Source organism: Lepus europaeus, chromosome 7, assembly GCF_033115175.1.
Source record: "Lepus europaeus isolate LE1 chromosome 7, mLepTim1.pri, whole genome shotgun sequence".
Taxonomy (NCBI): Eukaryota; Metazoa; Chordata; class Mammalia; order Lagomorpha; family Leporidae; genus Lepus; species Lepus europaeus.
Genome location: NC_084833.1, coordinates 11,169,046 through 11,180,688, shown reverse-complemented (window position 1 = coordinate 11,180,688; position 11,643 = coordinate 11,169,046). Strand labels below are relative to the sequence as shown.

At 54.7% G+C, this 11,643-nt stretch overlaps 1 protein-coding gene across 3 annotated transcripts; it reads left to right on the top strand.

The window, feature by feature from the left end:
- Positions 1 to 1,211: 1,211 nt before the first annotated feature.
- On the top strand, positions 1,212 to 11,349 carry TMEM109 (transmembrane protein 109). Of its 3 annotated transcripts, none has more exons than XM_062196069.1 (4): positions 1,212 to 1,321; positions 7,556 to 7,799; positions 9,382 to 9,484; positions 9,957 to 11,349. In XM_062196069.1, the coding sequence occupies exons 2-4, from the start codon at positions 7,563 to 7,565 to the stop codon at positions 10,346 to 10,348; spliced, it is 732 nt and encodes a 243-aa protein (XP_062052053.1). In that variant the 5' UTR covers positions 1,212 to 1,321; positions 7,556 to 7,562; the 3' UTR covers positions 10,349 to 11,349. The 3 variants fall into 3 exon arrangements, with proteins under 3 accessions (XP_062052053.1, XP_062052054.1, XP_062052052.1); XM_062196070.1 differs by lacking the exon at positions 1,212 to 1,321 and adding an exon at positions 1,410 to 1,514; XM_062196068.1 differs by lacking the exon at positions 1,212 to 1,321 and adding an exon at positions 6,360 to 6,574.
- The last annotated feature ends 294 nt before the right edge of the window (positions 11,350 to 11,643 follow it).

Here is an 11,643-nt window from a genome sequence, read left to right as displayed (position 1 = left end):
TCTTAAGATTAAAGGCAAGTTGTCCTGTGGCAGCCAGCAATTGTAATCAGAAAACATTCAGTGTATTAGTCAATTTTTCACAGCTATAACAAAATACCTGAGGCATTGTTAACTTTAAAAAAGAAAGGGGTTTATTTTGGCTCATGGTTTTGTAGGTTCGCAGGCCAAGATCAGGGGGCCCCATTGGTTCAGCCTCTGGGGATGTATTCTTTCTTGCAGGGTCCAGAAAGGGCACAGGGCATCAATGGCAGAAGACTGCAAGGGAGCATGTGTGCCTATCTCTCTGTCTCTAGCCATATAAAGTCACCAGGACTAGCAATCATGGGTGCTGCACCATAATGACCAAACACGCCACTTCCCAAAGGCCCCGTGCCCACTCTCTAAATGCCATTAACTTATGACTTTGGGATTTAAAGACCCGCATGAGTTCTGGTACCAAATCATATTCAAACTGGGCTAGACAACAACTTCGTTTTTTTTGTTGCTGTTGCCATTGGTTTCTGAAACGTCACATCTTGGCGTGAAAATCGCTGTTGGTCTCGAACACGTCACATTTTAGTGTGAAGTGGCATTTTTGGTGCCTGACAGCTCTTTAAAGTCCAGTAACTCGGGCCTGTAGAGGTGAAGCGACGTGGCCAGGATCACAAAGGGGCGAGTCATCAGCTCATTCCATATCCCTGGTGGGTCCCCCTTTACGGTGCTGCCCGTGTGGAGAAAGCCGGGTGAAGGGGGCCAGTTCCCTTCTAAAACTCGGAGCAGGCATTTCAGAGCCATCTGCGGCGTGATGGAGAGGGTCTGCGCTCTTGAGGTAGCACACGCGTTTCCCAGCTTCCTGTGCCTCTATCTGATCCTCCAACATCTTTTCCCTTTTTATGCTTTTAGCGCCAAAAGTTTCTAGGAAGACCGGGCGCCCCAGCGCGTCCTCGCTGAGAACTACATTTCCCATAGTGCCCCGGGGGAGGGTGGGGACCATCCGCTGCTCCGCTGGAAGAAGCGGAGTGGCTTCCACTCCCTTTCAAACACCCAGTTTACCCACTCTATAGGCCATAGTGGCCTCTTTCCCCTTTCCTGCCGGGGACTTCCGTCCCCACCTTAAACTTCCGATCGCATTCTTGTCTCTGTAGCGGCGCGCGGCGGGGTGGCGGGGCCGGCGCATGCGCCCACGACACCAGCTCAGGCTGCGAGGGAGGCCGGCCCGTCTCCCGGCGCAGCCCGCCTTGCGCACGCGCAGACCGTAAACCAACGCCCCGGAGTTGAGGCGCGGTTTTGGTGGCGCGTTTTAGCGAAGTCGCACGTGAAGGGTAGCGGTGGCCAGAGCCCGGTGAGTCCAGGCCGAGACTGGGACTGCGGGGGCTGCACGCGGGGCAGGGAGGCGGCGGCTGCTGCAGGCGAGGTCGCGGTTGAGCAGCGAGGCCCGACGAGCCTGCTTGGGGAGGGGTCCGACGTCGCGCGGCGGGCCGAGAGAACTGGGGACCCGGATCTCGTTGCTACGCAACCGGGGGCGTCGTTACTAGGTAACCCGGGAGGCGCGCGTTTCCGGGGAGAAGAGGGTTCGACCGCGGCTCGGAGGTCCAGCGCGGGCAGAACAGCTGCCGGGCTGGGGCGATGAGGCCGGCGGTGAGCCTGAGCGTCTGCGGCCGCTGCCCCCCGGCCGAGCCCCCCGCGGCTTCGGTTCGAGCCCCTCGGGGGTACCCCAGGCTCGCGGGCCGCGCCACGTCCCTGGCCAGCGACGACGCCACCCTGCAGCGCTTGGCAGGGGACGCGCTGTTGGAAATAGCACATGCGACTGACACCCTGTCTCGGGGAGGCCGCGGCGCGCCTGGGAAGCTGCCCCCCTTTGCCGCCGCCCTGCCCCCAGACAGTTGCCGGGCGGCAGCTGTCAGGGGCTTAGCGGCGGCTGCCCCCGACCTGCCAGGGCGCCGACTTCATTCTCCTCGGGGGCGGCTTCGCCCGGTTTAGGGGCTCCCTTTGCACTCAGCTGTGCTTCTGCAGTGACTGCTGGGCGTTTGGACCAGCTGTTAAAATAACCGCCCCTCTCCCCGCCTCTTCTTGTCTCTCTATTTTTTACTCTCGCAGCTTCTTGGCGGGCCTCGAATATTCATTTAACAAGCATTTATTAGTCATCTCTCTGTGCTGGGCGCTGGGGATCGCAAGAAGAGTTAGCTGTCAAGTCTGGGAGGTGCTCAGTGCCAACAGACTGCTAAATTGTGCTGCGCCGTAGTGAGTGTGTGGCCGCGATGCCTCTGTAGATGTTCCCAGTTTACCAGGTGCCTGCAGGGACATCTTCACCTTGTAGCAATTCTTGCCTTGCCTGCGCCCCGTTTTACGGTCCAGGCGTCCCGGGTTATCTAATACCAGGCAGCATAAAGGTAGTGGTTTGCAGTTTGTGGCAGAACTGAGCCCGGGACGGAAGTCTGGAGTCCTTTGTTCACTGCTGTGCTTCGGCGGCTTTGCCCAGAATAGACCCTTCCCTGCCATGCTGATCATTTGTGGCAGCTGTCAGGTTATGCATTGGAAATCCCCGAGGAGCTTTACACATGGAAGGCCGAGCCCCTCTCTCTGGGAGAGTGTGAGTGAGTCGCCCTGGGTGGGGCAGACACAGGCTCCTTTCTGCAGAGGGCATCCGGGATGGGAGCGCCGGCTGCACGGGAGCAGCTGGGAGCAGAGATGGGCCCGTCAGGGCCGGCAGAGGGCACTAGGTCAACGCCCCTCCTGCTGTGGGGTGATTCATAGCCAGAAAGCAAAGCGGAGGAAGGAGGAAGGAGGCGGCTCGGCGGGCGTGGTGTGGACTGCCCCACCCTAGCCTTGTAGCAAACCACAGCTAAACATATAGTGCCTTTTCGAAAGCAGCCGGTTCTTCTGGCCCTGCCTCAGCCATACTGCCACCCAGCAGGTGGGGCATCTCCTGGGATGTGTGGGTATCCTCCCACTTTGCACTTGTTGGTATTGAGCCGAATTTTAAGCTCCTCCAGGGTAGGGACTGTGTCTTAACCTGGGCAGTGTGCAGGTGCGGGATGAGCTAAAAGACAAGGTTCAGATCCTGGGAGTTCTGGAGTTAAGTCCCAGTTCTGCTGGGTGACCTTGGTGAAGTCCCTTGGTCTCTCTGAGCCATACTTTTCTAGTAAAATAGAGTAATAATACCCTACACAATTGTTGTAAGAGTTCAAGAGAGATGGTGAAGAAACAAGCACTTTGTAAATTATAAAGCACCCCACCAAAATTACAACTTACGTATATGAGGGTACTTCCAAAAATTCCTGGAAATGGGATTTAAAATATGAGTTTATTTTGCTGCAGGAACTCTTTTAAAAATCCATATGTAGTTTTTTTTCATAACACACGTCCCCGTTTTTTTTTTTTAAGAAAAAAGATTTATTTATTTATTTATTTGAAAGTCAGTTACACAGAGAGAGAAGGAAAGGCAGAGAGAGAAGTTTTCCATCCTCTGGTTCACTCCCTAATTGGCAACAATGGCTGGAGCTGTGTCTATCCAAAACCAGGAGCCAGGAGCTTCCGCCAGGTCTCCCACACAGGTGCAAGGACCCAAGGACTTGGGCCATCTTCTGCTTTTCCAGGCCAGAGCTGGACCAGAAGTAGAGCAGCCAGGACTCGAACCGGCGCCGATGTGGATGCTGGCACTGCAGGCAGCGGCTTTACCTGCTATGCCACAACGCCGGCATATTTTTTTCCCTGGTAAACTTACACATATTATTAAAAACGTTTTTCACCAAAAAGCTTTTTGCATCAAAATAAACTTGTTGCTTTAATTCCATTGCCCATAAGGTTTTTCAAGTATCCGTGTGTGTGTGTGTGTGTGTGTGTTATTGGTTGTTGTTGAGTGTCCGTTGTTTGTCTGGGGCCAGGCATCACAGGAGGTGAGAAAGGGTGAGACATGCTTCCTCGGACTCTCACAAGTCAAAGCTGCTTTTGCTCGATTGCCATGGCCTCTTTTCTTTATTAAAAGCAATTGATTCGGCTCAAGTGCGGAGGCATCTGTGGTGGGTCAGATTTCACACTGTGTGGGATTAACCTGTAAGAAATGAGGAGGAGTCCTGTTAAGGGAAGTGATTTGAAGAAACGGATCAGCTGGTCATCCGCACGTGCCTTCTCCCCACTCCTGAATCCTACATTTGGTTTCTGATACACTGAGACAGTCAGCGGCTCAGCCCATGCCAGCCTCGCTCTGGAGGGTTTATTTCAAGGTCCCCCTGCCCCTTGGGAGTTGAAGCTGGCCCGGAATGCAGCAGGCTGCCGTGGGAGGAGGCGCACACGTCACCCTGACCTTCCAGGAGGGAGGACATGACACCCGATTCCTCCTGGTGGAGGTCCCTGGGTGAGGGATCCAACCCAAGATAGCAGCCCTGCTCTTTAAGGCTCGGCGCGGTTGTGACCCAGATAGCTCAGGAACTGACCACGCCTTCACCCTTCTCCCACCACTGGCAGGCAAGAACCATCTGGTTCTGCACTTGTGCCAGAAAGAGTGGCAGGCTGGCCCTGCCTGAGCTCTTTCCACCATGCACCGCATGTCTCACCGCCGTGCTTGGTCCCGTAGGCCTCAGGAGCGGCTGGAGGCAGCTGTTTCTGGGCCAGAAAGTAGCCCCAAAGTCGTATTTTTAGAACTCTTTCTTGGACCCTCCTCCTTTCCACTAAGCAAAAAGGAGAACCTATTTCTCTTCCCTCTTCTGCCATCCCAATGGCTCTGGATTTCTGCCCAACTCCCTGTGTGCCTTGGAAACTGCAAAAACTTCGAGCACCTGGTGGCCCCTGCCTCAGAGGCATGGCTTCAAGCTCCAGGTCTGAGTCGTGGGAACTCCTTGGAGCGAGCCTGGAGGAGGACCGGGGATTTGCCGGTGCTGTATGATGGTTCTCAAGCGTGGAGGCAGATGGAAGGTGGACCTGCAAACGCTGTTCTTGGCAGAGCCTCAACTCCTTCAATGGGTCGGTACTTGTCGGGTCTTAACTCATGGCTTTGCATTGCCCAAGAGACCAGAGCACAGGGTGGGGAGATGACTTTCCACCAGAAAGTCGCTAGTTGTCAAGTTCATGTTATTTTTTTTTTTAAAGATTTATTTATAGTCAGAGTTCTACAGAGAGAGAGGGAGAGGCAGAGAGAGAGAGAGAGAGGTCTTCCATCCGCTGGTTCACTCCCCAGATGGCTGCAATGGCCAGAGCTGTGCCAATCCAAAGCCAGGATTCAGGAGCTTCTTCTGGGTCTCCCAGCAGGTGCAGGGGTCCAAGCACTTGGGCCATCTTCTACTGCTTTCCCAGGCCATAGCAGAGAGCTGGATCAGACGTGGAGCACCCAGGATTCAAATCGGCGCCCATATGGGATGCCGGCACTGCAGGCGGCGGCTTTATCCGCTATGCCACAGCACCAGCAGCAAGTGTTACCTTTCATAGCATCTTTTTTAAGCCTTTGCCTGCACTGGGAGTGGGCAGTTGAGAACATTTGTCTGTGGTCATGATATTATATATATATATGTACACACACACACACATACACACTCACAGCTTTTTGGATTTCATCCACAGTGCCAGGCTCACAGTTCCCATAGCCTATTTCCTAAGTGAATAAAGCAATAAGGGTGTCTTTTGTTAAAATATTTGTCCTTTTGTCCTTGTGGCTTGCAATAGCTGCAGAGCAGTGATGCAAGAGTCCAAAGCAAGCCCTTTCCAACGCTCCTGAGCTTAGGGTAGTGAGGCAATGTTTGGAACCAACCTGGGCTGGGGGTGGGGTGGGGACTGGAACTTCCAGCCCCACTCCCTAACCTTCAAGGCGAAGAGGTGGGTTCAGGGTCGAGTTGGTTGCCAGTGGCCAATGACTTGGTTGATCATGCTTACACACAGCAGCTTCTATGCAAATCCAGACAGGACTGTATTCAGCAAGCTTCCAGAGGGCCAATCGCATGGAGATTCCTGAAGGGTAGCCCTTTGGAGAGTCCCTTGTCCCACACTTCAGTATCCTTTGTACTATCTTCATAACAAACCGGCGAATGTGAGTACATGTTTGCCTAGGTTTGGTGAGCTGCTCTAGCAAACTAGTCCGATCCCAGGAGGGGACTGCGGGAACCCCAGCTTCCAGCCAGTGGGTCAGAAACACAGGTAAAGCAACCTGGGGAACTGCGATTGGCATCTGAAGTTGGGGGGTGGTGTGTGTAGTCTTGGGCACCGAGTCTTCGGTTTGCCATTGGGATGTGACATTATCTCCAGGTGGATGGCATCTGAAGTGAACTGAGAGGACTCCCAGCTGGTCTCCATGGCACACTGCCTGCTTGGTGTGTGCAGGAACCTCCCGACACATTTGGTCACACAAGTCTTCTGGGTTGTTGAGTGAGAGTGTAGGAGAAGCTGAGTTTGTTTTCTTGTGCCGAGTGGGTCTCGACTTTGTACAGTGGAAGCCCTGGAGAGTTTTTGCTGGGCTGAGCCTAGCCCACCCCTGGACAGTCATGCCAGAACCTCTGGGTTTGGGATGGAGACATCAGTACAGTTGGCCTCACATTCATGGGTTCCACATCGGTGGATTCAACGAACTACTAATAAAAAGATTTGAGAAAACTGCGTCCATACTGTCCAAGTATAAGCTTTTTTCTTGTCATTTCCCCCAAAACAACGCAGTATAACAACTGTTTATGTAGCGTTTGCATTGCATTAGGCATTATAAGAAATGCGAAGATGATGTGAAGGAGCTAGGAGGATGTGCATAGGCTGTGTATTAATTCTATGCCATTCTGTGCAAGAGACTTGAATGAATGTGAATTTTGGTATTGGGGGGGGGGGGGGCGGTCCGGGACCCAGTGCATTGTAGACACTGGGGAGTGGCTCTCTGAGAACTTTATGATGCTGCTAGGTGACCCCAGTGAGCAGCCCCTGTGTACCTTGACTTCCAGTGAGTTTGGGATTTGGAAGCTAAAGCTTGGATTCCAATCTTGGCCTTTCTACTTCTTAGCCCAGTGTCCTTAATGTCTAAGTCTCAGTTTTCCTTATTTGGACCAATTGGGTGAGGAGGATAACAGCCACCTCGCATGACGGTCCTGCGGGGCCACCGGCACATGCCCAGTTATTCTCGTTTGAGCACACAGCCGAGCACTTTTCTTTACCCCATTGTACGGTGATAATCCTACCTTGTGCTGGTCCAAGTGGCTTTTTATATCAGCTTTATCTTAAGTAGATTATACGCCTCCTTGGGAGAGAGTCTTAGAGGCTTATAAAATTCTTGTATGCCCATAGCACCTAACGCAGAGGCCTTCAGATTGTTAGAACTGGAATATACCATAGAGGATCTTAGCGTGCCTTTGAAGGCATTGACTCATGCCCCCTAGCTGTGCGTGAGTGGCAGGGAATGTGAACGAGGAACCTGCGAGTCAGATGGTTGTGCACCTCTGAAGCTAGAAGTCCCAGTGCTTCCTTTCTCAGCTAACAGCCCCTCCCTTCTGGCTTTAGCTTGGGTGCTTGCTGGGGTAGGGGTGGAGGAGCGTGCGGGGGCGAATCGGAGCCAGGGGAGTGGGTGTGTTTGCCAGGTCTGGCTTCAGCTCCCCTTCTGCCTCTTTCCTGACAGACCCAGTATGGCAGGCTCGGGCAGCAGCGCGCCATGGGGCAAGCATCTGCTCCATGCCGTCCTGATGGTGCTAGTGGCCCTCGTCCTCCTTCACTCAGCACTGGCCCAGTCCCATCGAGACTTTGCACCGCCAGGTCAGCAGAGGAGGGAGGCCCCAGTTGACCTCCTGACCCAGATAGGTCGGTCTGTGCGGGAAACACTGGATACCTGGATTGGGCCAGAAACCATGCACCTGATTTCAGAGGTAAGGAATGGCTGTGCCCATTAGGGAAAGGTAGAAGAGATGTGGTGAATGACTTTACAACCTTCCTGCGTCATAATCCCTGCTGCAGAGAGCCCCAAATTCACACTAGAGACAGCCGACACCACCTGTCTTTCGTGTCTTTCGCCTCCTTATTGTTTGATTCCTACCCTTTGGCCTTTTAGCTCCACCCCCATCTTTCTCTGGCTCCTGGCCTTTCTTTGTAAGCCCGTGTCCCTGGGTGACTGCAGAGTCTGACTTTGCTCTAAAGCTGTAGCTTTATTTATTTATTTGAAAGGCAGAGTTAGAGAGACAGGGAGAGGGAGAGAGAGATACCTTCCATCCTCTGGTTTACTCCCCACATGGCTGGGTCAGGCCGAAGCCAGAAGCCCAGAGCTCCATCCCAGCTTCCTGTGTTGGTTGGCAGGGGCCCAAGTACATGGGCAACCTGCTGCTGCTTCCCCAGGTGTATTATTAGGCAGCTGGATCAGAAGTGGAGCAGCCAGGACCAAATCCGCTCTCTCTACGGGATGCTGGCATCACAGATAGCAGCTGAACATGCTGAGTGCAATGCTGGCGCCCTGTCCCTGTGCTGAGTCGTGAGGAGGCAAAAACATCAAGAACTGAGTCATTCCTTCACCTGTAGATGTGGGCTGATCAGAGGTGTCACTCAGGGTTATCTCCTACCTAGTGGCATCACAAACCTGGTGCCATGTCCTTTTGGTTGATCGTACTGAGGGACTGAGATAATCAACTATAAAATCCTTAATAAGGGACTAATGAGAGACCCCTGTTTTATTGAAGTGTCTTAGCCCTTTGCAGATGCCTTTCTTTCTTTCTTTTAAGATTTTTTAAAATTTATTTAAAAGGCAGACTTACAGAGAGGCAGAGGCAGAGAGAGGTTTTCCATCTACTGGTTCACTCCCAAATGGCCGCAATGGCTGGAGCTGAGCAAATCTGAAGAAAGAAGTCAGGAGCTTTTTCTGGGTCTCCCACGTGGGTGCAGGGATCCAAGCACTTGGGCCATCTTCTGCTGCTTTCCCAGGCCATAGCAGAGAGCTGGATCGGAAGTGGAACAGCCAGGACTCAAACCGGCACTCATATGGGATGCTGGCACTGCAGGCAGTGGCTTTACCCACTACGCCACAGTGCTGGCCCTGCAGATGTCTTTCACACTCCCTCCTGATTCCCTGGAAGACTAGGAGAACCCCAGTTTTGTAGGGTGACTCATAAAGGGATTTGTTGACACCCCCTTCAGCCCTGTTTACACACAGGTGACACAAGTACACCTACTGCTACCTTCAAAGTATCCCAGCAGATTGGTTGCGTTAGGTCCCAGATGTCCTGTGATCTAGCTCAGGAAGAAGAAATGCCAGTTGTCCATCCCTGTGTACGGGAAGGTGGATGTGGAAGGGCCCCTTCAGCCAGGCCCAGGGCCTCCAAACCTCTGACCCAGGCCCATCACCGCTGGTCACAAAACAGACTGGGCACATTCCCGCAGCCTGGCCTGGGCAGTGGTGGCCTGGCTTGGAGGAAGGAAGTGTTGTTAGTTCTGGACTTGTCTCACCTGGTGCTGTTTCCCCAGACCCTGTCTCAGGTGCTGTGGGCCATCTCATCAGCCATCTCCGTGGCTTTCTTTGCCCTGTCTGGGATCGCTGCCCAGCTGCTGACTGCCCTGGGGCTCGACGGTGAGTGGCAGAGAACTGGCCAGCCAGCCAGGGCCTCCCTGCGCTTCCTTGTTTGTACGAGTTCACCTTTGCCAGGGCCTAGATCTTTGCCCCAGCTGCCTGACACCACCCAGGTTCCGCCAGAGGTGTAACTTAAGGGCTGGCCAACGACTACCACCATAGGGGTTTATTCATGGCAGGCATCATGCGAAGCCGTAGCAGCTCCTTTAGCTGTTAACCACAGCCCGGGGGAACAGGTCGAATTGACCCCACTTAATGAATGAAACTGAGCCTCGACACAGAGAAATATTGTACCCAAGGCCCCGCAACTAGCAAGGAGCAGAGCTAAGATTCAAACCCAAGTCCCTGGGAGTCTGGGAGAACAAGACCATCCTTTGCCAGGGGCTCAATGCCTCCTTCTTAGCCTCCTGCTCCGCTTCCCCCTGTCTCGCCTCTCCAGGTTGCCTGATGCTGTGATTCTCCTCTCTTCCAGGTGATCACCTCACCCAGGGCCTGAAGCTCAGCCCTAGCCAGGTCCAGACCTTCCTGCTGTGGGGAGCAGGGGCCCTGGTCGTCTACTGGCTGCTGTCCCTGCTCCTCGGCTTGGTCTTGGCCGTGCTGGGGCGCATCCTGGGGGGCCTGAAGCTCGTCATCTTCCTGGCCGGCTTTGTGGCCCTGGTGAGGTCAGTGCCCGATCCTTCCACCCGGGCCTTGCTCCTCCTCGCCTTGCTGACCCTGTACGCCTTGCTGAGCCGGCTCACCGGCAGCCGGGCGTCGGGGGCCCAACTGGAGGCCAAGGTGCGAGGGCTGGAGCGCCAGGTGGATGAGCTGCGCTGGCGGCAGCGGCGAGCCGCCAAGGGTGCGCGGAGCGTGGAGGAAGAATGAGACGGATGCCCACAGCGCCACCTTCGTCATACCAAAGAGCAGAGCTGCTTCTGGCTCGCCTGCCTTCCCTCTGCCCTCTGCCCTTTCTGTCTCTGAGCCCCCTGAGAGAGGAAGAGCATTCCTCTGTCTTCCGAGGTTCTCTGTCTGGGGCTGGCTCTCTCCACTCCTTCTCTGCTTCCAGCCCATCTCAGCCAGGGCAGGTTGTAGTGGCCTCCCCCTCTGGCTTCTGCATCTGCTCTCAGCTGACATCACTGCCATTAGTCTCTGGTGACTTAACCAGCTCCCCCTGCTGCTGCCTGGCTTCCTCCTTCCACTCTGGCTCCCCGGGCCTTCTGCAGCTCCTCCTTGGCCAAGCCCCAGCCTCTTCCCATTGTTCTCTTCCTTCCAGCCCTGCACGTCCACCAAGCCACAGCCCCTGAAGGCCTGCTCCCGTCCTCCTCATTGCCCAGCTGTGGGGGAGAGGCAGAGGCCATGGGTAGAGGAAGGGGGAAACAGGCCCCCCGAGGCCTGTGGGACTCTGGGAGGACACACAGGGAGTCTGTTACAAGTGCCTTAATCCGAGCCAGCAGGGCCCTCTACTGCTTGCCTGCTCCATGCTGAGTGCGGGAGAGTGCTCGGGGCCACTCTGTGTTGAGAAGAGAGCAGCCCTCAGCGCCGCGACTCCCCCTCAGCGGCTTCCCAGGCTTGTGTCTGCAGGAAGGAGGCCTGAGCTCCTGCTCCGAGGGCAGTTGCTGATCAGTGCCCACCCCAGCAGCCTGGGAAGAGCAGCAGGGCCAGCCTGCTGGCTGACACCTCTCCACCGGGGCCTTGCTGTCGTTAGAGCCCACTGCTTCCTTTGAGGCTCCTGTGGAGGGGGGTGTCCTCTGCCAGGCCTGGCACGCAGAGGGAAGAAGAAATGCCCCGTTCTGACTGTTAGGGTTTGATGCGGAATCACAGCTGCAGTGATACATATTTTTTTCAGCGCTTGGTTGGTTTTAAATAAAGTGCACGCTATTTTATTATCTTGTTCTGAATAAAATGTATTTACTCAAAGTCTGGATTGCCCTGAGGTCTCCCTCTACTGCTGAATCCATTTCTGTGGTGCAGCTCTGCCTTCTGCCCCTGTGCCTGTAGGGGCAGTGTGAAGCTGGTAGACCTGGAGGGAGCCTGGAGCCGGTAGCCGGGAGCCAGAAGGGCAGGCCGGGCCTGGGTACCTTCTCACCAGGAGTGAGCAGTCCTGCTTACTGCACTTCTGATGTGTTTAGGGCTGGGGGAGGGTGCTGGAGTGCCGGAACCCCGGGCAGGTTTCTCATACC

What these genes read in the sequence shown, in the direction of transcription:
- TMEM109 (XM_062196068.1), top strand. Translation starts at nt 6,447, where the DNA reads ATGCCAGAACCTCTGGGTTTGGGATGGAGACATCAGTACAGTTGGCCT. An exon ending in CCATGCACCTGATTTCAGAG is followed by an intron (nt 7,800 to 9,381) that starts GTAAGGAATGGC and finishes CTGTTTCCCCAG; the next exon opens with ACCCTGTCTCAGGTGCTGTG. An exon ending in GACTGCCCTGGGGCTCGACG is followed by an intron (nt 9,485 to 9,956) that starts GTGAGTGGCAGA and finishes CCTCTCTTCCAG; the next exon opens with GTGATCACCTCACCCAGGGC.